General features: G+C 58.5%; 2 protein-coding genes across 2 annotated transcripts in view; one reads left to right on the forward strand and one right to left on the reverse strand.

The window, feature by feature from the left end:
• Positions 1-850: 850 nt before the first annotated feature.
• CYP21A2 (cytochrome P450 family 21 subfamily A member 2) lies at positions 851-3,172 on the forward strand (the record flags this gene model as incomplete). Its single annotated transcript, XM_081094794.1, has 10 exons — positions 851-1,055; positions 1,141-1,230; positions 1,311-1,465; positions 1,545-1,640; positions 1,776-1,877; positions 1,959-2,045; positions 2,143-2,343; positions 2,465-2,643; positions 2,714-2,817; positions 2,907-3,172. Exons 1-10 carry the CDS (start codon positions 854-856, stop codon positions 3,170-3,172), a joined length of 1,482 nt encoding a protein of 493 aa, XP_080950920.1. The 5' UTR covers positions 851-853.
• Positions 3,173-3,192: 20 nt separating this feature from the next.
• The window catches only part of TNXB (tenascin XB), a gene marked incomplete at its 5' end in the record, with an annotated part of 49,517 nt that continues 28,997 nt past the window's right edge, over positions 3,193-23,712 (reverse strand). Inside the window, 21 exons of the mRNA XM_081093769.1 lie at positions 3,193-3,465; positions 3,726-3,889; positions 4,114-4,275; positions 4,364-4,460; positions 4,541-4,692; positions 4,780-4,912; positions 5,039-5,169; positions 5,254-5,397; positions 5,521-5,640; positions 5,752-5,895; positions 6,008-6,130; positions 6,296-6,631; positions 6,736-7,059; positions 8,434-8,709; positions 9,535-9,822; positions 10,312-10,635; positions 10,968-11,291; positions 12,822-13,145; positions 13,478-13,774; positions 21,783-22,106; positions 22,439-22,762. Coding sequence (XP_080949895.1) covers positions 3,364-3,465; positions 3,726-3,889; positions 4,114-4,275; positions 4,364-4,460; positions 4,541-4,692; positions 4,780-4,912; positions 5,039-5,169; positions 5,254-5,397; positions 5,521-5,640; positions 5,752-5,895; positions 6,008-6,130; positions 6,296-6,631; positions 6,736-7,059; positions 8,434-8,709; positions 9,535-9,822; positions 10,312-10,635; positions 10,968-11,291; positions 12,822-13,145; positions 13,478-13,774; positions 21,783-22,106; positions 22,439-22,762 — 4,613 coding nt within the window. The 3' untranslated portion in view covers positions 3,193-3,363. The remainder of the gene's footprint in view (positions 3,466-3,725; positions 3,890-4,113; positions 4,276-4,363; positions 4,461-4,540; positions 4,693-4,779; positions 4,913-5,038; positions 5,170-5,253; positions 5,398-5,520; positions 5,641-5,751; positions 5,896-6,007; positions 6,131-6,295; positions 6,632-6,735; positions 7,060-8,433; positions 8,710-9,534; positions 9,823-10,311; positions 10,636-10,967; positions 11,292-12,821; positions 13,146-13,477; positions 13,775-21,782; positions 22,107-22,438; positions 22,763-23,712) is intronic.

A 23,712-nucleotide genomic window follows, 5' to 3' on the forward strand; every position in this document is an offset into this window, starting at 1 on the left:
GCTGTGGCTATTGGGCTCCTTCCTGGGGACTTTGGGGGCACGGGGGGTACGGTGAGTTGTGCTGGGAAGCCCAGTGCCCTTGGCTGGACCTTAACCTGTGGACTCTGACCCCAAGGGCAGTCCTGTTTGGCCGGCCCAAGAGCAGGTGCCGCGGGCTGCAGAGCAGGAGGGCGAGGGGGCCGCCCCAGGGCCTCGCTCTCCCTGCCCCGGCTCCTGACCTCAGGGCCTGAGATACCCTGGAATTTATAAAGCAGTTTCTACTTTTGGCTTAAGTTCCTCAAGTTGGTCTCTTTCTTGTAACCAAAAAGCATCAGGCACATGGTAAGAGCTCCAAATTGGGGACCATACAGTTCTTCATCTTCAGCTGTTGAGAGTGAAATGGGGCGATGATGACAATCACACGGGACTACAGGTCTAACGCGGGAAACCCGGCACACCGGCCGCGGGCTCCCGCCTGTGCATCGGGAGAACAGCACACAGACCGCTCAGCTCATCTTGTTTTCGGAGGGTCCTGGGGCCCGTGAGGCGGGCACCTTTCCCGGGAGACAGACTGCAGCATCGGCAGAGGGAGGCGGCGGGGCCGGTGTGGGCCGGAGGCTGGTGCTGCCTGTGCAGGTCAGGGTCGCGCTCTCCTTCCGTTCTTGATGGATCACAGGGGAAAGGCCGGTTCTTTGAAATATGGGCTCCCCAAGGCCAACGGGCCTGCTGCCCTCCCAAGAATGTGCCATCCTGTGGGCGGGCCGGCGGCCGGGCGAGGCAAGGAGTCAAGGGCCCCAGCGCAGCCCGGGCAGCAAGATGTATGGTGGGGCCCCCAGAGCTATAAGTGCCGCCCGGGCCGGCCGGGCCTCCAGCCATGCTGCTCCTCGGGCTGCTGCTGCTGCTGGCCGCGCTGGCCGGCGCCCGCCTGCTCTGGGGCCAGTGGCAGCGCAGGAGCCTCCACCTCCCACCTCGTGCCCCTGGCTTCCTGCACCTGCTGCAGCCCAACCTCCCCATCCACCTGCTGGGCCTGGCCCAGACCCTCGGGCCTGTGTACAGGCTCCGCCTCGGGCTGCAAGGTGAGCGCCCCCCCCCCCCATGCCCGCCTGCCTGCTGGCTGGAGAGGCAGGTGGCTCCCTGCTGACATGGCGTGGCGCTCCCCAGATGTGGTGGTGCTGAACTCCAAGAGGACCATTGAGGAGGCCATGGTCAAGAAGTGGGTGGACTTCGCCGGCCGACCCCAGATCCCATCCTGTAAGGGCGGGGAGAAGTGGGCTGGGGCCGGCGGGGAGGCAGCCGTGCTTCCTGGCCCCTGACCCCACCCCCACTTGCAGACGAGCTGGTGTCCCGGCACAACCAGGACCTCTCCCTGGGGGACTACTCCCTGCTCTGGAAGGCGCACAAGAAGCTCACGCGCTCCGCCCTGCTGCTGGGCATGCGTGGCTCCATGGAGCCCTTGGTGGAGCGGCTGGCCCAGGAGTTCTGTGAGGTAGACCCCCCCACCCCACCGGCCCCGCCCACCTCCCCTCCCCTCCCAGCAGCCGCCCTGCAGCCCGCTCCCCCCACAGCGCCTGCGGACCCGGGCCGGCGCCCCGGTGGCCATCCAGGAGGAGTTCTCTCTCCTCACCTGCAGCATCATCTGTCACCTCACCTTTGGAGACCAGGTAAAGGCCCTCACGCTCACGCGTGCTCCGCCTGAGCCTTCCACCTCCGGCCCTGACCTGGCTGCACAGACTCCCCCCTCCCCCCTCCCCCCTCCCCCTCCCCCCTCCCCCTGCATCCCCCTTCCCCCACCGCAGGAGGATGCCGTGGTGCACGCCTTTCATGACTGTGTCCAGGACTTGATGAGGACCTGGGACCACTGGTCCATCCACATTTTGGACATCGTTCCCTTTCTCAGGGTGAGGATGGGGGCCGGCCCCGGCCTGGGAGGGTGGGCCAGGCGCCCTTCTCACAGCCACTCTCTCCTGCTCCCTGCCCAGTTCTTCCCCAGCCCCGGCCTCCGGAGGCTGAAGCAGGCTGTGGAGAGCAGGGACCACATGGTGGAGGGGCAGCTGAGGCGGCACAAGGTGGGCACCCTGCGCGGACCGGCCCGAGCCCCGCAGCCATGGGACTGCCCAGAGAGAGGCAGCTCTGCAGCCCGTGCTCAGGAGCCTCCCTCCCCAGGAGAGCATGGTGACGGGCCGCTGGCGGGACGCGATGGACTACATGCTGCAGGGGGTGGGGAAGCCGCCGGCCGAGCAGGGCTCCGGGCAGCTCCTCGAGGGGCACGTGCACATGTCCGTGGTGGACCTTTTCATCGGCGGCACCTCGACCACCTCGACCACCCTCTCCTGGGCCGTGGCGTTTTTGCTTCACCACCCTGAGGTGCGCCCCCTCCGCTGGTGCAGGCCGTGCTGGCTGGCCTGGCTGCCTCCGAATCGGCGGCACAAAGGCTCCTGCGGTGCTGCAGGGCCGGCGGCCCGCACTAGGCTTCCCCATTTCCCAGGTCCAGAGGCGACTGCAGGAGGAGTTGGACCGTGAGCTGGGCCCCGGGGGCTGGTGCTCCCGGGTCCCCTACAAGGACCGCGCGCGGCTGCCCCTGCTCAACGCCACCATCGCGGAGGTGCTGCGCCTGCGGCCGGTCGTGCCCCTGGCCCTGCCGCACCGCAGCACGCGGCCCAGCAGGTGACTCCCGGAGGGGGGCGAGTGGCGGCAGGCGGGCTCTGGCGGGCCTCTGACTCCACCCTGCCCTCAGCATCTCCGGCTACGACATCCCCGAGGGCACGGTCGTCATCCCCAACCTCCAAGGTGCCCACCTGGACGAGACGGTCTGGGAGCGGCCACACGAGTTCTGGCCTGGTGCGTGCGGTGTGGGGCTGGTGCCGTGGGTGGGAGTGTGTGGGCCAGTGCCCGCCGCTGACCGGGTGTGTCCTCCCCTCCCCGCGCAGACCGCTTCCTGGCTCCCGGCGGGAGCCCCGGCGCGCTGGCCTTTGGCTGTGGGGCGCGGGTGTGCCTGGGCGAGCCGCTGGCGCGCCTGGAGCTGTTCGTGGTGCTGAGGCGCCTGCTGCAGGCCTTCACGCTGCTGCCGCCCGCGGGCGCCCTGCCCTCCCTGCAGCCCCAGCCCCAGGGCGGCGTCAACCTCACGATGCAGCCTTTCCAGGTGTGGCTGCAGCCCCGGGGAGCGGACGCCCAGGGCCCAGGCCCGGGCCAGTGACAGGCAGGATGCGTGCCAGTCTCGTGCCTCAGTTTCTCCTTTTATTGTTTCTGTACACCCCCACCCCCTGTAAACAAAGTGCTGTGAGATCGCGGTGGAGGAAGCCTCCTCTGGGGCGGGCGGCGGCGAGCCCTGGCTCTCCTCGCGGCCCCTCAGTGCTGGGCGGCACGCCTGCCTGCGGCCGGAGCTGCTCAGCCTCCCCCGGCGGGCGCCCGGTAGCCTCTGGGTCTCAGCTTCATCTCCGTGAAGGGCACGGAGAACTCGAAGCCCTTCCAGTGGTACCAGCTCACTCCCTGGAAAGGAGGTGGAGTCAGAGCAGACCCCATCCGCTGCTCCCCCCTCCGCCCCCTGGTTCCCAGAAACTAATCAACCGCCTGCCCTCCCCGCTGCCCTCCCAACCCCAACGCAGAGGACGGAGGCTCCACCCTGAGCTGGTCCTTCCCACCCAATAAACCACTTCCTCCCCAGAGCGTGGCGAGGGCGCTGTTCCATCACAGACGAGGCCGGGGGCTCAGTAACTCCCCGCCCTGCGGTCAGCCAGCCAGGGGCGCACCTGGTGGTCCACTGTGCTCCCGTAGAGCCCGTTGAGGTTGGCGTAGTGGCAGTTCCTGTACCACCAGGCCCCTCGGTAGGAGACGGCGCAGGAGATGAGCAAGTTGTTGGGGTCGCGGTCTCGGGCAGAGAAGACACTGCCACTGTGGTAGCTCATGGAGTCCCCTGCAGGGCGGGGCAGGGGCGGAGGGGGGGGGGGCAAGGTGCGGAGTGAGTGCCTCCCCTGCCGCCACACGCCCGGGCCCAGCCCTCACCTGCCCACGCCAGGGCCCAGCCCTCACCTGCCCGCGCCAGGGCCCAGCCCTCACCTGCCCGCGCCAGGGCCCAGCCCTCACCTGCCCGCGCCAGGGCCCAGCCCTCACCTGCCCGCACCAGGGCCCAGCCCTCACCTGCTGTGCCGTGGTAGCCCTCCAGGTGGAGGCGGTAGTAGTCAGCAGCCGAGTCTACCCGGAAGGAGTCGTACTGGGCGAACGCCACCTCGCCCCCGGCCCGCAGGTCCACACGCATGGAGTAGTCCCCGTGGCTGGTCAGGCTGTGCAGGGCCTCGTTGCCTGGGGGCGGGACCCTGCTCTCACCGGGGCTCTGCTGTGCCCGGGGGCCGCCCCTTCCCTGTCCCCCCAATCCCTGTGTGGCACTGACCCAGCCAGAACTCCCCGGAGATGTTCCCAAAACCGTGGGCATAGTCCTCCCAGTCCCTCCAGAAGTCCGTGCGTCCATCCATGCGGCGCTGGAACACCTGGGGAGCAGGTGGGCACCGTGAGCCTGTGACCTGGTGCGGCAGCCGCCCGAGCCGGCCCCGGCTTCCGCTGCACCCACCAGCCAGCCGCCCCCGTCAGTCTTCATGTCACAAAACACGTCCAGGGGCCGCGCGCGGTTTCCATTGAGGAAGATGGTGGTGGTTCTGGAGGTGCCCGCCCCGTTCTGCATCTCCTCCCCACAGTCCCGGGGAAAGGGGACCTGCAGTCCACCTGGGGGAGCACAGGGAGGGTCAGTCCTTCTTCCAAACCCTAGACCCCTGCTGCCCACGCAGCCCGCCCCCGCCCCAGCCCAGGCACCAGTGGTGAAGGAGGTGGACATGGGCGGCGTGAGGGCCTCGTCCCACATGGCCCGGAGCCAGGCTCTGTAGGTGGTGGAGGGAAAGAGACCCAGGAGCTGGTGAGAGGTGACACTTCCCGGGAGCAGGATCTCCTGTGGGACAGAGAAGGGGCAGGTCGGGGACACGGAGGCGGAGTCCCACTAGGGGAGGCAGAGGCAGAGGCAGCCCCTGGGATGGAACCCAGGGAGGGGCGTGGCCAGTGGGCAGGGGTGGGGCACCTGGGTCTGTCCATCAGGGGTATCGTAGGTGAGCAGATAGCCAGTGGGCAGGACTTGGGGCTCAGTCCACGTAAGCAGGGCCGTGCGGGGGGTCACTTCTTTGGCCTCCAAGTCCTGGGGGCCCTCCAAGCCTGGCAGGGGAATGGGGAAGAGAAGATGGAGATGAGGCCCTTCCTGGCACCTGCCCTCCCCTTCCCACCCCTCCCAGGAGGTACCTGTGGTGAAGACGATGCTGGCTGGAGAGGTGAGGTTGGGGCCCCGAAGGCCATGCACGGTGGCTGTGTAGTTGGTGTGGAGCTCCAGGCCCTGCAGGGGGTAGTCCACAGCGCTGCCCGGGGCCGAGGCCTGTAGAGGGGGGGCTGGGCATGGGGGGGCGCATGGGAGGGGGGCGTCAGAGGCTGCCTGGGGCCCTGCCTCAGCCCAGGCTGCCTCCGCTCTTCCCACCCACACACGTCCCCTCTGGGAGCCCGAGCCCCGCTCACCGCCTGGGGCTGTGACCCGGACAGCATAGGTGTCCACCGGAGCCTGGGGCGGCTTCCAGTGCAGCCTGGCGGTTCCCTCCGTCAAGTTCAGTGCGCGCAGCTGGGTGGGGCCGTCCGGAACTGGGGGAGGGGAGGCTCAGAGCGGACCTTCCTTCCCCAACCCTCCGACACCCCTCCCCTCTCTGGCCACCCAACCAACTCCCGCCATGGCCTCCGGCCGCCGCCTCTCACCCGTGGTGAGGAAGCCGGTGAGCGGCTCGCTCTCCTCGAAGCCTCGGACGGACACCACGGTCACCTCATAGTGGCCGCCTGGGACCAGCCCCCCGAGCTGCTGCGTCCGGGCTCTGCCGCCCACCAGCACGCTCTGTGGCTCCCCTGGAAACACAGTGGGCTCAGGAGGCTGCAGGGCACCAGGAGGGCTGCAGGGTGGGCAGAGCGGGGGGCGCAGGGGACGCGAGACCAACGCAGACGTGGGCAAGGGGGTCACCTCCGTCCACCAGCTGGTAGGACACTTTGAAGCTGTCGGCTCTGGACGGTGGGGGCGTCCAGCTGACCTTGGCTGAGGTCTCCCCGATGTCGCTGAACTGTAGGTCCCGGGGGCTCTCCAGAACTGAGGGCGAGATGTGCCGAATAATGAGAATGAGGGCATGGGACGGGGCTCCTGTCCGGGGTCCCCCCTCCCGCCCCGGGCCCGCTGACGCCAAGCCTGGCCACAGCGCTGTGGCTCGGCACTCCGCAGCCCTGCACACGCACCAGCCCCCTGGCCCGGGCTCACCTGGGCTCAGGGTTCGGGCCGTGCCCTGCACGCTGTCGGCCTGGTGGGGCCCGCGCAGCCCATACAGCGTCAGGCTGTACAGGGTCCCAGGGCGCAGGTCCCGTAGCACGGCCGAGAGCTGCGTCCCTGGCACGGTCACCTCCCGCTGCAGCAGGGGGCGCAGATGCGGCTCCAGAGTGCTTGCTGAGGGGACCCCGTAGCGGAGCAGGAAGGAGTCGAAGGCCCCAGGGGGCGCCTCCCAGTTGAGCCGCAGGGAGCTGGTGGTCACGTCGGTCACGGACAGCTGGGACAGCCGGGGCCCCGGTCCCCCTGGCGTCTGCCCGGCAGGGGCCGACCCTGCACACAGCGGGTGGGAGGAGGGTGAGGCAGAAGCGCGCCGCTGGGTGACTGGGGGCAGGCTCCTCTGCCGCCTCTGCCCCCCCAGGCCCGCCTGGCGCTACCTGTGGTGCCCTCCGCGGAGACGGGCCCCAGGCGCTTCCCTTCGTGGAGGCCGTAGAGGAAGAACTTGTAGGCGGTGCTGGGCTCCAGGCCTGACACGTGCACCGCGTGCTGGTCCCCACCCACGAGCAAGGCCTGGGGCTGCCTGTCCGCGTCCCAGTACTGCACCACGAAGGAGTCGAAGGGGCCCCGGGCCACCGTCCATGCGAGGCGCAGGGAGTCCGGGGTGCTGTCGGTCACGGCCAGCTCCCCCAGGCGGGGCCCTCCGGGGGTGTCGGGAGCCCCTGTGGCAGCTTGCCAGGGGGCGGGTGTGTCCTCTTCTGGGGCTGGGAGAGAAGCCCGGGGAGAAGCTGAGGGTGTATATGCATGTCTGTGTGCATGTGAGTGCATGTCTGTGCGTGTGTATTTGCATGTGTGCATGTGCGTGTGCACACAGCAGGCCCTCCCGACTCCATTGCATCGGTTCCTGAGTGGCCCAGGGCTGAGGTGGGGACCTGGCCATGGAAGCCAGGTGGGGAGAAGGGAGGGACTGAGGCCCTTCTAGCATCTTTTTTTCTCTTGAATCTGCCACCTCCATGCACTGGCCGAGGCCTGCCACCCTGGGTCTCCCCGGGCACCAACACTGTGGCCACGACTGCTCTGGGGGCTCCTTTGCCAGGTCTGAATTGGAGCTGCCAACCGTCTCCACCCGTGTCTCCCCCCGCCCCCACTCCGTGCTGAGGGCCTGGGGATGGAGGTGGCTGGTGAAGAAGGGGCAGGCCTGGGGGGCTGCTGCTGCTCCAGGGGGGCTACGGGCAGAGGGGCGATTCTTAGAGCTGCCTACACCTCCGTCCTGGCAACTTCCGGGGCGTGAGGGTCTGGGAAAGGGTCCCTGAAGTGTGGCTCCAAGGACAGCGCCTGAGGGGACAGACCGGCTACCGGAGGCGGGCCCAGACTCCTGCCCCGCCCTCGCCGCTGTGGGCAGGTGAGAGAGGGGTGGTGGGGCTGCTGAGAAGGGCCTTGCTTTCCCCTGACCCCCAGGCCCCGGGCAGAGAGGTGGCCAGAGCTGAGACGAGTTCCAAGCTCACGGCTGCCACCGCCCGGCCTGACCACTGCCTTGCTCTCTATCGGCCTGGCCTCCTCCCACCCACTTCCCCATCCCTGCGAGAAGCCCTGGCCTCATAGCGGGTGAGGAGGGGCGGGAGGAGCCGGGGCAGAGCCGGGAGACTGCTGCCGTGGGTGCGGATGGGGCTCGCGGAGAAGTTTGTCTCCAGTCCCCTCGCGAGTGTCCAGCGAAGAGAATTATGGAGCCCGAGGGCCCCTGGCCATGCGCCCCCCCCTTGTCTGTGGCTCGTGGTCCTGGGAGTGGGGGAGGGTCCGAGACCCCTCCGCCCTCCCTGTGACACCAGACACCCCCATGTGGATGTTTACTGAGCTCCAGGAGCGTATTCGTAACCACTATGCAGGTGTGGGGACAGGGTCGGGGGGAATGGCTTGCCATGGCCACACAGCTGGCCACTGGGATCTGAACGCAGGTCGGCTGGGCCCCGCAGGCTGGGCCCCGCAGGCTGGGCCCTTACGGCATCGCCAGCAGGGACTGGCGCGACGTGTGAAGTGCTCAGAGCAGGCCGGGCAGGGCAGGGGCGGAGGGTTTGCTTTGGGTGCTGGGACTGCCGCGCCTGGGCCAGCTCTGGGGAAGGTGGGAGCAGGGCTGGGCTCACCTGTGGTGCCCTCAGCGGCGACGGGGCCCAGCTGCTTCCCGCCTGCCAGCCCATAGAGCAGGAACCTGTACTTCCGGTGGGGCTCCAGGCCGTCGATGGTGGCCTCGTGCTGGTCTGCGGCCACGGGCACCACCCGGGGCTGCCCGTGTCTGTCCTTGTACTGGACCTTGAAGGAGTCGAACTTGCCCTGGGGGACCGTCCACGAGAGGCCCACGGAGTCCGGGGTCACGCCGGTCACTGTCAGCTCCCCCAGGCGCGGAGGTTTTGTGTCTGGGACTGGAAAGGAGAGAGAGGTGCATGGAGAATGACAGGAAAGGTGACAGAAGCAGAGCTTCCTCCGGGCCACGTGTCAGGAAGGGGAAGCAGAGGAGAGACAAGAGAGCAGCCGGAAGCCCAGCCGCCATGCACCCAAAGGTCACCGGTTCAATTCCACCAGGGCACACGCTCCGGGCTGCGGGCTCGATCCCCAGTTGGGGGGCGTGCAGGAGGCAGCCCGTTGATGTTTCTCTCTCTCTCTCCCTACCCTTCCTCTCTTTCTAAAATCAATAAAATCACGGGGGATGGAGCCTGCAACCGGGGCATGTGCCTGACCAGAATCAAACCTGGGACCATTCAGTCCTCAGACCGATGCTCTATCCACTGAGCCACACCAGCTGGGGCAATAAAAATATATTTTAAAAAAAGGAGCCTGGGAAGAAGCGGGTGTCCCTCGGGATAAGCGGTCGGGGAGAGGGACGGGGTGATGGCGGGGAGAGCGCGGGACTGGATCTCACCGACCTGGTGAATACATGGGTCTGAGGCCCCAGGTCTGGAGCAGTGATGGCGAACCTATGCCTCTGACACACAAACTCATTTTTTTGGTTGATTTTTCTTTGTTAAATGGCATTTAAATATATAAAATAAATATAAAAAATATAAGTCTTCGCAAATATCAAAAAATTTCTCTATGTGACACGGCACCAGAGTTAAGTTAGGGTTTTTCAGAATGCCGACACGCGGAGCTCAGAAGGTTCGCCGTCACTGGACTGGAGTGTGGAGCACAGAACATGACCTTCCCACGGTGGCTACAAGGGGGCGAAGGTGGCCTTGGGCCGCACTCACGGGTCTTGGTGTCCGCAGAGAGTGGGCCGTGCCTTTTCGCACCCTGCACTCCAAAGAGGAGGAATTTGTACTTGCGGGCAGGGGCCAGGCCCGAGACGGTGACCTCCCGGAGGTCTCCGCCCACGGGCACTGCCTGCAGCTGCCCCTGCTCGTCCCTGTACTGGACCAGGAAGGAGTCGAAAGGGCCCTGGGCCACGGTCCAGGACAGGTGCACCGAGTCTGAGGTCACGGCGGCCACAGCCAGCTCCTCCAGGCGGGGTGCCACCGGGGGCTCCGAGGGCAGGGCGGCTGGAACAGAGCAGAAGAGGCTCAGGGTTCAATGGCCTGAGAGGGTCCTTTCTGCCTGCGAAACAAACATTGGAGCAAACTGCCCTCAGGTGAGCACGGGGCCAGGACAGGGGCAGGTGCTGCTACCCCCGCAGCCCCACTGTGGGGAGGGCGGCAGAGGGAGCAAAATGCCTGATAAAGGGCCCGTGCCTGCCTTCAGAGCAGGAGCAGGACCCAGGCGCAGACGCAGACGGCCTGACTCCACCCTCCGGGAGCCACCCCACGGCCCAGCCAGGGGCCTGGGGAGGCCGCACAGCAGCACAGCAGCAGCCAGAGGCTCCCATCCTGGGGAAGGAACAAAGCTGCTGGATGAGGCCGGGGTCCAGGACACTGACCGACTGACCACAGTCTCCACATCCGCACACATTGGAGGAAGGAGAGGGCCCAGCCCTGTGTGAGGAGTGCGGGCCACGGAGAGGAGCAGAGCGAACTGCGTCCCGCCCCACTCACCGGTCAGGCCCAGGGTGGACGCGGGGCCCACGCGCCGCCCCCCGTGCAGGCCGTACAGGTGCATCTTGTACTTGCGCCCCGGCTCCAGGCCCCGCACGGTGACCTCGCTCTCCTCACCCCCGACACGCACCACCTGGGGCCGCCCGTCCCTGTCCTTGTACTGGACGGTGAAGGCGTCGAAGTGGCCCCGGGGGACGGTCCAGGACAGGCTCAGCGAGTCCGGGGAGGATCCCGTCACCGTCAGCTCCCCCAGCAGGGGCTCCTCGGGGGGCTCTGGGGCCTCCGTGCTGGGTTCTGCGGGGCTGGGGGTCTCCTCCTCTGCAGCTGAGAAGCACAGACACAGCGCGGGTGAGCAGGCTCCATGGAGATGTCCGGGTCTCCTCCCAAGCCCTGGTCATGGCTGGGCCATGGTCACTTCAGGGAGCCCCTCGGGGCAGCCTCACTGACATGCCTGGAGCCTCGGGGTCGGCTGTGGCCGCAGCCCCCGCATAGCCCAGGGGCCCTTCTCTGCCCAGGGCCCCGCTGGTGCTCCGGGAGCCCAGGGGAGGCACAAGGGCACCACGGCTCAGCCTCAAGCAGAGGGGCCCGTGCGCCCCCTCAGCCATCATGAGTGTCATCTCCCACAGGTCCCCCCGGGGCTCCCACCACCCACTCACCTGTCACCCCGGTGGCAGAGGCGGGGCCCTGGCGCTGGCCGTCGTGGAAGCCATACAGGTGCATCTTGTACTTGTGGTCCGGCTCCAGGCCCGAGATGGTGACCCTGTCCTCGTGTCCCGGCACCCGGACCGCCTTGGGCTGCCCGTCCCCGTTCTTGTACTGGACCAGGAAGTGGTCAAACTGGCCCTGGGGGACGGTCCAGGACAGGCTCAGCGAGTCCGGGGAGGATCCCGTCACCGTCAGCTCCCCCAGCAGGGGCTTCACGGGAGGCTCAGGGGTCGTGGAGGGTGGGACTTGGGTGGTCACAGCTTCGTAGTCGGGAGCTGGATGAGCTGGACAGAGACATGGGGGACAGGTGAGGTCTCCTCAGCCCTCAGCGCAGCACATACAGGGTCCATTGCAAACATAAGGCAATAAGGGCCAGAATCTGCCGTCCACAGCGGCTCCAACTCCAGTTCTTTCTGGTCCCTCTAATGTCTCCTTCAACCTCTCACAGTCAGCCTTCCTCCTCCATCTCCCCACCACCCACCAGCAAACCTCCGAATCCCTCCCCCAGCACCCGCCTTCCTGACCCCACCAGCACCCCTGCGACTCCCCCTCAGCACAGGCTCTGCTCTCCTCTGAACACTGGCCCCGAGGTCCCTGTGCCCTGGGCTCCCTCCACTGGGCCTGGGTGGCATCTCACCCGCTTTGGTTCAGGACTTTGCTCCCAAACAGCTCAGACCAGACCAGAAACCTGCATCTTCCTGGCCTGCTCCCTCCTCCATCCTCAGCTGCCCCCAGGCCTCACTCTCTCTGAACTTCTCCCCCATCTCCCCACCCCACACACCTGCAGCCCAACCTCCTGGCCTGGGCCACCCCCACCTCTCACCTGTGCTCCCCCCTCCCTCCTGCAGTCCCTGCCCCCCTCCCATCCCTCTGCACAGCGTCCAGATGGGACCAGAAACGCACGGTGATGGAGTCGGTCTTACTTAAAGCTGCACAACCCTGTGCGCCCGGAGGAGCCCTGCTGCCTGAGCTGCCCACTCTGCACCCCTTCTCGGGACTGTCCCCCACTCAGAGCACTTCATCCAAACCCTCTCGGGTGCCCTGTCCTCCCAGTTCCCAGGCCTTTGCACCAGCTGTGGCATCGTAGGTGTGACACACTCTCCGTCCTATCGTGCTGTCACCATGCCCACACCTGCCTGAGCGCAGGCCTCAGCTGTCCTGGGGGGGCCGTGGACAGGCTCCTAGGCCTTGCAACCCAGGCCTGGCCTGACCTAGGGCTTCCTGTCATATCCACCCCCCTCTGCCTGTTCTGTCGGTTCACAGCCTGTCTTCCCACGACCAGGAGCCCCATTAGGATAAGACCTTGTCTCTCTGCCAAGTTCAAGGTCGACCCGTGAACCCCCGCGGCTGGGCTCAGGGCGCCCCATCTGGCTGACCCACTGCAGTCCTAAGTCTGGTGATGTCTGAACCATGAGGTTGGGGCACTGGCAAGACGCTGCTCTCTGAGCACCTCTCAGCCTGTCAGGGCTCCAGTCCCCCCCCCCCGCCACCCCCCCCCCCCCCCCCCGCCACAGGCCTAGCGTGTGGGAAGGACCAGGGATGCGGGTAGGACTCCCTCCCACAAGTTCTAGGGAAGTGTCCGATCCCTTGGCTGTGAGGTGCGGCCAGAGGCCACTGTGGGGGATGTGACTCTCCAGCCCCCGCCCCCCTGCCCAGCCTCACCCTCTACCAGACCCCAGGCCAGCGGCGGATTCTGCGGTGGGTCGGGGGCCGGGGAGGGGGTACACCAGTATTTCCACGAAGATGGTAACAAAGGGAGAGTCTTCCAGGGCCCTGCTCCCTGTCCTGCGTCCCGCCCCACTCACCGGTCAGGCCCAGGGTGGACGCGGGGCCCACGCGCCGCCCCCCGTGCAGGCCGTACAGGTGCATCTTGTACTTGCGCCCCGGCTCCAGGCCCCGCACGGTGACCTCGCTCTCCTCACCCCCGACACGCACCACCTGGGGCCGCCCGTCCCTGTCCTTGTACTGGACGGTGAAGGCGTCGAAGTGGCCCCGGGGGACGGTCCAGGACAGGCTCAGCGAGTCCGGGGAGGATCCCGTCACCGTCAGCTCCCCCAGCAGGGGCTCCTCGGGGGGCTCTGGGGCCTCCGTGCTGGGTTCTGCGGGGCTGGGGGTCTCCTCCTCTGCAGCTGAGAAGCACAGACACAGCGCGGGTGAGCAGGCTCCATGGAGATGTCCGGGTCTCCTCCCAAGCCCTGGTCATGGCCGGGCCCTGGTCACTTCAGGGAGCCCCTCGGGGCAGCCTCACTGACATGCTTGGAGCCTCGGGGTCGGCTGTGGCCGCAGCCCCCGCACAGCCCAGGGGCCCTTCTCTGCCCAGGGCCCCGCTGGTGCTCCGGGAGCCCAGGGGAGGCACAAGGGCACCACGGCTCAGCCTCGAGCAGAGGGGCCCGTGCGCCCCCTCAGCCATCATGAGTGTCATCTCCTGCAGGTCCCCCCAGGGCTCCCACCACCCACTCACCTGTCACCCCGGTGGCAGAGGCGGGGCCCTGGCGCTGGCCGTTGTGGAAGCCATACAGGTGCATCTTGTACTTGTGGTCCGGTTCCAGGCCTGAGATGGTGACCCCGTCCTCGTGTCCCGGCACCCGGACCGCCTTAGGCTGCCCGTCCCCGTTCTTGTACTGGACCAGGAAGTGGTCAAACTGGCCCTCGGGGATGGTCCAGGAGAGGCTCAGCGAGTCCGGGGAGGATCCCGTCACCGTCAGCTCCCCGAGGCGAGGCTTCACGGGGGGGCTGGTAGGGGGCTCTGCTTTTGGGGCTGGAAGAGAGGCAGACAAGCTCTTCTGTTGCTGGAAGAGCTGGGAGACCCCCACCCTCCTTGTTCAGGCCAGAAGGGGCCGGCACTGGCCTGACAAGACCCCTTTCTGGTTATGATCACCCAAGTCTATTTTTGGTCCGTCCGACAGGCCAGCCTCCTGCCTTGGAGCCTTGCCTGTTCCCTCTGCCCACATGCTCCTTCCCCAGATGCCTTCATGGCTCATGTCGATGCTCCTTTAAGTCCTGTTCAAATGTCACTTTCTCTTCAGGACCTTCCACTTATTTAAAGTTTCAATCTTCCCAATTGGAACCCACCTTCCTTTTTAAAAAATTATTATTTTTTAAAATAATTCCTTATTGCCGAAACCGGTTTGGCTCAGTGGATAGAGCGTCGGCCTGCGGACTGAAGGGTCCCTGGTTCGATTCCGGTCAGGGGCATGTACCTGGGTTGTGGGCACATCGCCAGTGGGAGATGTGCAGTAGGCAGCTGATCGATGTTTCTCTCTCATCGATGTTTCTAACTCTCTATCTCTCTCCCTTCCTCTCTGTAAAAAATCAATAAAAAAAAAAAATATATATATATATATATATAAATAAAAATAATTCCTTATTGTTGAAAGTATTAATAGGTCCCCGTTTCCCCTCATAGACCTCCTCCAGCCTGCCCCTGCTCCCCACCCAGGCCCTCATCACCCCACTGTCCGTGTCCATGGGCCATGCATATATGCATGAAGGTCTTGGTTGATTACCTCCCACCTTCCTCTGCCTTCTCTCTGAGGTCTCCCACTCTGTTCTAAGCTTCCTTGACTCTGGATCCACTCTGTTCATCAGTTTATTTTTGTTGATAAACATATGAGTGAGATCATGTGATGCTTGTCTTTCTCTGGCTTATTTCACTTAGCATGATACTCTCCAGGTCCCTCCATGCTGTCTCAAAGGGTAAGAGAGCCTTCTTTTTTACTGCTGCATAGTATTCCACAATGTAAATGTACCACAGTTTTTTACCCATTCATCTACTGATGGGCACTTGGGCTGTTTCCAGATCTTAGTTATTGTAAATTGTGTTGCTATGAACATAGGGGTGCATACATTCTTTCTGATTGGTGTTTCTGATTTCTTAGGCTATATTCCTGGAAGTGGAGTCACTGGGTCAGATGGCAGTTCCCCAATTTTTTGAGGAAACTCCATACTGTTTTCCATAGTGGCTGCACCAGTCTGCATTCCCACCAGCAGTGCACAGGGGTTCCCTTTCTCCACATCCTCTCCAGCACTTGTCGTTTGTGGATTTGTTGATGGTAGCCAGTCTGACAGGTGTGAGGTGATAACTTATTGTTGTTTTAATTTGCATTTCTCTGATGATCAGTAACTTTGAGCATTTTTTCATGTCTCTTGGCCATCCGTATGTCCACTTTGGAGAAGTGTCTATTTGCGTCCTTTGCCAATTACTTAATTGGATTGTTTGTCCTCCTTTTGTTAAGTTGTATGAGTTCCTTATATGTTTTGGAGATTAACCCTTTATTAGATGAATCATTGCCAAATATGTTCTCCCATTCAGTGGGCTTTCTTGTTGTTTTGTTGATGGTTTCTTTTGCTGTGCAGAAGCTTTTTATTTTGACGTAGTCCCATTTGTTTATTTTCTCTTTAGTTTCCTTTGCCCTAGGAGATGTATCTGTAAACATGCTATGAGAGATGTCTGAGATTATGTTGCCTATGGTTTCTTCTAGGATTTCTATGGTTTCACGACTTACATTTAAGTCTTTCATCCATTTTGAGTTTATTCTTGTGTATGCTGTAAGTTGGTGGTCTAGTTTCATTTTTTTTTTTTTTTTGGCATGTATCTGTCCAATTTTCCCAGCAGCATTTATTGAAGAGATTGTCTTGACTCCATTATATGCTCTTGCCTCCTTTGTCAAATATTAATTAAGCATAATGGCTTAGTTCGATTTCTGAGGTCGCTGTTCTGCTCCATTGATCTATATGCCTGTTCTTGTGCCAGTACCAGGCTGTTTTGATTATGGTGGCTTTGTAGTATAACTTGATATCTGGTATAGCGATTCCTCCAATTTTGTTCTTTCTCAAGATTGCTGCAGCTATTCAGGGTCTTTTTTGGTTCCATATAAATTTTTGGAGTATTTTTTCTAGATCTGTGTAATATGCTGTTGGTATTTTAATAGGGTTTGCATTGACTCTGTAGATTGCCTTTGGTAGCATGGACATTTTAATGAGGTTGAGTCTACCAATCCATGAACACAGTATATTTTTCCACTTGTTTATATCTTCTATCTCTTTTTTCAAATTCCTATAGTTTTCTGAGTAAAGTCTTTTACCTTCTTGATTCAGTTTATTCCTAACTATCTTATTTTTTTGTTGTTGCAATGGTAAATGGGATAGTTTGTTTGATAGTTTCTCTTTCTGGGAATTCATTATTGGTGTATAAAACAGCCATTGATTTTTGGGTGTTGATTTTGTATCCTGCTACTTTGCCAAATTCACTTATTAAATCTAGTAGTTTTTTGGTGGAGTTTTTAGAGTTTTCTATGTACAATATCATGCCATCTGCAAATGAGTTTTAGTTCCTCCTTTCCAATGTGGATGCCTTTTATTTCTTCTTGTCTGACTGCTGTGACTAGGACCGTGGTTGGCAAACTGCGGCTCGTGAGCCACATGCGGCTCTTTGGCCCCTCGAGTGTGGCTCTTCCTAAGCCTTAGGAGTGCCCTAATTAAGTTAATAACAATGTACCTACCTGTATAGTTTAAGTTTAAAAAATTTGGCTCTCGAAAGAAATTTCAATCGTTGTACTGTTGATATTTGGCTCTGTTGACTAATGAGTTTGCCGACCACTGGACTAGGACTTCCAGTACTATGTTGAATAAGAGTGGTAAAATCAGACATCCCTGTTTTATTCCTGTTCTAAGGGGAAATGATTTTAGTTTTTATCCATTGAGTATGATGTTCGCTGTAGCTTTGTCATGTACGGTCTTTATATACTCCCTCTATTCCCACTTTGTTGATAGTTTTTATCAAAAATGAGTGTTGGATTTTGTCAAATGCTTTTTCTGCGTCTATTGATATGATCATGTGATTTTGCCTTTCAATTTTTTATGTAATATATCATTTTTATTGATTTGCAAATATTGTACCAGCTTTGCATCCCTGGAAGAATTCCCACTTAGTCATGGTGTATGATCTTGTTAATATATTGCTGGACCCAATTTGCTAATATTTTGTTGAGGATTTTAGCATCTACTAGTATGTTCATCAGGGATATTGGCCTGTAATTCTCTGTCTTTATCTGGTTTTGGAATTAGGATAAAGATGGCCTCATAAAAAGAGTTTGGAAGTGTTCCTTCCTCTTGTATTTTTGGGAATAGTTTGAGGAGGATAGGTGTTAGTTGTTCTTTGAAGGTTTGGTAAAACTTCCCTGTAAAGCTGTCCAGACCTGAGCTTTTGTTTGCTGGGAGTTTTTTGTTTTTTTTTTTACTGCTTCTATTTCCTTAGTTGTTATTGGCCTATTCAAGTTTTCTGATTCTTTCTGATTCAAATTTGGAAGATTGTATTTTTCTAGGAATCTGTCCATTTCATCCACATTGTCCAGCTTGTTGGGCATATAGTTGTTCATGTTATTTTCTTACAATCCTTTGTATTTCTGTGGTGTCAGTGGTTAATTCACCACTTTCATTTCTGATTTTGAGTCCTCTCTCTCTTTGTTTCTTGATGAGTTTGGCTAATGATTCATCAATGTTGTTTATCCTTTCAAAAAACCAGCTCTTGGTGTCATTGATTTCTTTGTATTGTTTTTTTTAGTCTCGATGTCATTTATTTCTGCTCTAATCTTTATTATTTCCTTCCTTCTACTTACTCTGGGCTTTTCTTGTTCTCTTTCTAGTTCTTTAAGTTGTAGGGTTAAATAGTTAATTGTTAAAATTTTTTTGAGGTAATCCTGTAGAGCTATGAATTTTCCTCTCAGGACTGCTTTTGCTGTGTCCCATGTCCCAGAGATTTCAAGTTGTTGTGTGTTCATTTTCATTTACTTCCAGGAATTTTTTTTATTTCTTTCTTGAACTTGTTGGTAGCCCATTCATTGTTTAATAACATGCTATTTAGCCTCCAGGTGTTTGAGTGTTTTTCATTGTTTTTACTGTAGTTGATTTCTAATTTCAATCCACTGTGATCTGAGAAGATGCTTGATATGATTTCAGTCTTCTTGAACTTGTAGAGACTTGCTTTGTATCATAATACGTGGTCTATCTTTGTGAATGTTCCATGTGCACTTGAGAAGATTGTATGTTCTGCAGCTTTGGGGTGAATTGTTCTATAAATGTCAATTAAATCCATCTGATCCAGTGTGTCCTTTAGAGTCACTGTTTCCTTGTTGATTTTTTGTCTGGAAGATCTGTCCAGTGAAGTCAGTGGGGTGTTAAAATCCCTTACTATTATTGTATTGTTGTTGATCTCTCCCTTAAAGTCCCCTAGAAGTTCTTTTTTGTATATTTCGATGCTCCTATGTTGGGTGCATACATGTTTACCAGGGTTATATCCTTTTGTTGTATCAGTCCCTTTAGTATTATGTAGTGACCTTTGTTGTCTCTTGTGATGGCCTTCATTTTGAAGTCTATTTTGTCAGATATGAGTATTGCTACACTAGCTTTTTTTCACTTCCATTTGCATGGAAAAAATTTTCCATCCCTTCACTCTCATCCTGTGTGTGTCTTTTGTTCTGAAGTGGGTCTCTTGTAGACAGCATATAATTGGGTCATGTTTTGATGGGCACATTTAATACATTTTCATTTAAGATTATTATCGATAGGTGCTTATTTATGCTATTCTACTTCTGTATACTTAGCGTTCTCTTTCTTCTCATTACAGTAGTCCTTTTAGCATTTCTTTCTTTTCTTTTTTTTTTTTTTTTTTACAGAGAGGAAGGGAGAGGGATAGAGAGTTAGAAACATCGATGAAAGAGAAACACCGATCAGCTGCCTCCTGCACATCCCCTACTGGGGATGTGCCCGCAACCAAGGTACATGCCCTTGATCGGAATCAAACCTGGGACCCTTCAGTCCGCAGGCCGATGCTCTATCCACTGAGCCAAACCAGTTAGGGCTTAGCATTTCTTTTAATGCTGGCTTGGTGGTGATGAACTCCTTTAGCCTTTTTATTTATTTTTTGTCTGGGAAGCTTTTTTTTGACTATTTTGAATGATAGCTTTGCTGGATAGAGTAATCTTGGTCTCAGATCCTTGCTTTCTGTTGCTTTGAGTAGTTCATGCCATTCCCTTCTGGCCTATAGAGTTTCTGATGAGTAATTGGGTGTCAGCCTTATGGGAACTCCTTTGTAGGTAACAGTTTGCTTTTCTCTTGCTGCCTTTAAGATTCTCTCTTTATCTTTAATTTTTGGCATTTTAATTATGATGTAACTTTTTGAGTTATTCTTATTTGGGACTCTCTGTGCCTCCTGAACTTGTGTGACTTTTTCCTTTACCAGGTTAGAAAAGTTTTCTGACATTATTTCTTCAAACACCTTCTCTATCCTTCTCCCTTTCTGCCTCTTCTGGCACACCTGCTATTCTAATATTGTTATGTTTCATGTTGCCCCACAGCTTCCTTAAGCTGTCCTCCTGTTTTTTGATTGTTTCTTCTTTTTGGTTCTCTGAGTGATTTTTTTCAACCCTGTCTTCTAATTCTCTGATTCAATCCTCAGCTTCCCCTAATCTGCTGTGTATTCCTTCCGATGTGTTCTTTATTTGTGCTTTGTCATTCTTTGTGTTTTCATAGTTACTATATCTTTTCTCATGCTTTTGAGCATCTTTACCATCATTATCCTGAACTTTATATCAGATAAATTTCTTATCTCCATTTCATTTCTCTCTTCTTTTGGAGACTTCTCTTGTTCTTTCATTTGGGGGTTGTTTCTTTGTCTCTTCATTTTGGCTACCTGTTTGGGTTTATGACTCTGTATTAGGTAGATCTGCTACGCCTCTCAATCTCTAGTGCAGGATGGTGCCAAGCTGTTTCTGACTAATTATCTTAGGCAAAGACTCGAAGTCTCCAGAGACCACCTCTGTCTATAGACTGATAGGATTCGGTCTTGAGTTGCCCTCAGGCAATTGTCCACAGGTGTGGCAAGAGGTTTTTTCTATAGGATGGTGCAATGGCTCCTGCTTGGAGGCTAATGGTTATTCTCAGTCTCTTAATGGGTTTTCCAATATGGTGGGTCAACTGTCTTCCCCCCAGTCAAGGCCACCTGTATAGCAAATGTCTGCATGAGAAAGATCACCTCCGCACAGTGAGGGATGACTCAGCATGGTTATCTGGGGTGTCTGCCTTCTGAGCTCTAACCCCAGAGCCCCAAAGCTGGCTTCTGCTCACAGAGCTGCAGTCCACTCTGCCAGAGCACAAGGAGTGGCTCCACAGGGAATTTTGTGCGTTGGCCCTTTAAGAGTGTGCCTGCATTTCCAGCTGTCTCTCCCTGGCAGACAGCAACCCTGCTGCTTCTCCCAGCCAGATGTTATGTGGGTACCCTTCTCAGTTCTGGTGCTTTCTGCTGGGGGCCCAGCTTGGGGATTTGACCCCAGAGTTCTCAGTGGCAACCCCCACAGCTGAGAGATCTCTCCAGGACTTCAGCTGCTGCCTGTGGGCGCCCAGCCAGCCCTTTAGCGCCTCCGGCCCTCCCATCAGTCTCTATGTTGTCTCCACCTTCCGTCCTCTATTAGCAGGGTTTTCTCCAGGGCGTCCTCCATTAATTATTCTGGAGGTTTTCCCGTATTTCAGTTGTAATTCCAGTTTGGTCCTGGGAGCATATCTATACAACATCCACTTACTCCACCGCCATTTAAAATCCGCCTACCTGCCTTCTTTATTTAGACCAAATTTCAGCAACAACTTTGGAAAACAACAAATATGAAACAACCAGGAAACTGTAGCACTGACTGATACTTGAGGAAACTAAGGAATGACTGGTCATTTTTAAGGCACAATCATTATCATGTGGTCATTTTTAAACAGCCTTCTTAAAGAGAGGACTGTAAATATGGTGACGAAGTGCAGTGTCTGGGATGAGTGTAAAAACACAGCAGTGGTCTACCCTATGAGGAACACTACCTGGCTGTACAAAGGAATGAAGTACTGCTTGATGCCACCACATGGGCGGACCTCAAACATGTGCTCAGTGAAGAAGCCGGTGTAGAGCACGGACTGCCCTTGGTGTGGTGCTCAGAAACGCCAGTTCAGATACAGAACACAGACGGGGCGGCCTGGGCCTGGCGTCGAAGTGGTGGCGAGGAGGCTTCTTCTTGGAGTGGTGGAAAGTTCTCAAACAAGATAGTGGTGAAGCACGCACACAGGAAACACACTACAGACCCACAAGTTGTATACGGAAACCGGTGACTTTTCTGGTACGTAAGTTATGTCAATGAAGTGGTTAATAAAGAGGCATTCTATGACGAGCCGTCTGGCAGGAGTTGATATAAGGTGGAAGCAGGTGATGACCCTGGGCCTTCAGTATCCAACGCTTCCTGCTTGTTTGAAATTGTATATATGAATACTGGTTGACTGCATTCATATGTCAAGGCTTATATCCCAACCGCCCCCAAAGAGCTCTTTCCCGAGCTCCAGGCCCAGCGGAGAGCCACATGGCCATGGCGTTTTTCACTTGAAGCCTCAGCACCCAAGGGCCTCTCAGACGGCCAGGCCCTGCCCTGACACCTGCTTCCTGCCCCCCGACCACACGTCTCCTGAGCTGTTCGGTGGACAGGGTATGGGTCAGAGGGCAAGAGGTTATGGTCTGATATGGAAGAGAATCTGAGACCCCAGTACAGTGGGGCCTTGACTTACGAGTTTAATTCCTTCCGAGATGGAGCTCGTTAAGGAGCTCGTTAACTCAAATTACCCTATCAACTCAATACAAAAAATCAGCAGAGACAGCTGGTATCTCAAAAAACTCGTTAGTCAAGACCCCACTGTATTGAGACCTTGCGGGAGCCCAACCCTGGGACCCTTCAGCTGCCACTCACCGGTCAGGCCCAGGGTGGACGCGGGGCCCACGCGCCGCCCCCCGTGCAGGCCGTACAGGTGCATCTTGTACTTGCGCCCCGGCTCCAGGCCCCGCACGGTGACCTCGCTCTCCTCACCCCCGACACGCACCACCTGGGGCCGCCCGTCCCTGTCCTTGTACTGGACGGTGAAGGCGTCGAAGTGGCCCCGGGGGACGGTCCAGGACAGGCTCAGCGAGTCCGGGGAGGATCCCGTCACCGTCAGCTCCCCCAGCAGGGGCTCCTCGGGGGGCTCTGGGGCCTCCGTGCTGGGTTCTGCGGGGCTGGGGGTCTCCTCCTCTGCAGCTGAGAAGCACAGACACAGCGCGGGTGAGCAGGCTCCATGGAGATGTCCGGGTCTCCTCCCAAGCCCTGGTCATGGCTGGGCCATGGTCACTTCAGGGAGCCCCTCGGGGCAGCCTCACTGACATGCCTGGAGCCTCGGGGTCGGCTGTGGCCGCAGCCCCCGCATAGCCCAGGGGCCCTTCTCTGCCCAGGGCCCCGCTGGTGCTCCGGGAGCCCAGGGGAGGCACAAGGGCACCACGGCTCAGCCTCAAGCAGAGGGGCCCGTGCGCCCCCTCAGCCATCATGAGTGTCATCTCCCACAGGTCCCCCCGGGGCTCCCACCACCCACTCACCTGTCACCCCGGTGGCAGAGGCGGGGCCCTGGCGCTGGCCGTCGTGGAAGCCATACAGGTGCATCTTGTACTTGTGGTCCGGCTCCAGGCCCGAGATGGTGACCCTGTCCTCGTGTCCCGGCACCCGGACCGCCTTGGGCTGCCCGTCCCCGTTCTTGTACTGGACCAGGAAGTGGTCAAACTGGCCCTGGGGGACGGTCCAGGACAGGCTCAGCGAGTCCGGGGAGGATCCCGTCACCGTCAGCTCCCCCAGCAGGGGCTTCACGGGAGGCTCAGGGGTCGTGGAGGGTGGGACTTGGGTGGTCACAGCTTCGTAGTCGGGAGCTGGATGAGCTGGACAGAGACATGGGGGACAGGTGAGGTCTCCTCAGCCCTCAGCGCAGCACATACAGGGTCCATTGCAAACATAAGGCAATAAGGGCCAGAATCTGCCGTCCACAGCGGCTCCAACTCCAGTTCTTTCTGGTCCCTCTAATGTCTCCTTCAACCTCTCACAGTCAGCCTTCCTCCTCCATCTCCCCACCACCCACCAGCAAACCTCCGAATCCCTCCCCCAGCACCCGCCTTCCTGACCCCACCAGCACCCCTGCGACTCCCCCTCAGCACAGGCTCTGCTCTCCTCTGAACACTGGCCCCGAGGTCCCTGTGCCCTGGGCTCCCTCCACTGGGCCTGGGTGGCATCTCACCCGCTTTGGTTCAGGACTTTGCTCCCAAACAGCTCAGACCAGACCAGAAACCTGCATCTTCCTGGCCTGCTCCCTCCTCCATCCTCAGCTGCCCCCAGGCCTCACTCTCTCTGAACTTCTCCCCCATCTCCCCACCCCACACACCTGCAGCCCAACCTCCTGGCCTGGGCCACCCCCACCTCTCACCTGTGCTCCCCCCTCCCTCCTGCAGTCCCTGCCCCCCTCCCATCCCTCTGCGCAGCGTCCAGATGGGACCAGAAACGCACGGTGATGGAGTCGGTCTTACTTAAAGCTGCACAACCCTGTGCGCCCGGAGGAGCCCTGCTGCCTGAGCTGCCCACTCTGCACCCCTTCTCGGGACTGTCCCCCACTCAGAGCACTTCATCCAAACCCTCTCGGGTGCCCTGTCCTCCCAGTTCCCAGGCCTTTGCACCAGCTGTGGCATCGTAGGTGTGACACACTCTCCGTCCTATCGTGCTGTCACCATGCCCACACCTGCCTGAGCGCAGGCCTCAGCTGTCCTGGGGGGGCCGTGGACAGGCTCCTAGGCCTTGCAACCCAGGCCTGGCCTGACCTAGGGCTTCCTGT

Source organism: Myotis nattereri, assembly GCF_964212035.1.
Source record: "Myotis nattereri genome assembly, chromosome: 6".
Lineage (NCBI taxonomy): Eukaryota > Metazoa > Chordata > Mammalia > Chiroptera > Vespertilionidae > Myotis > Myotis nattereri.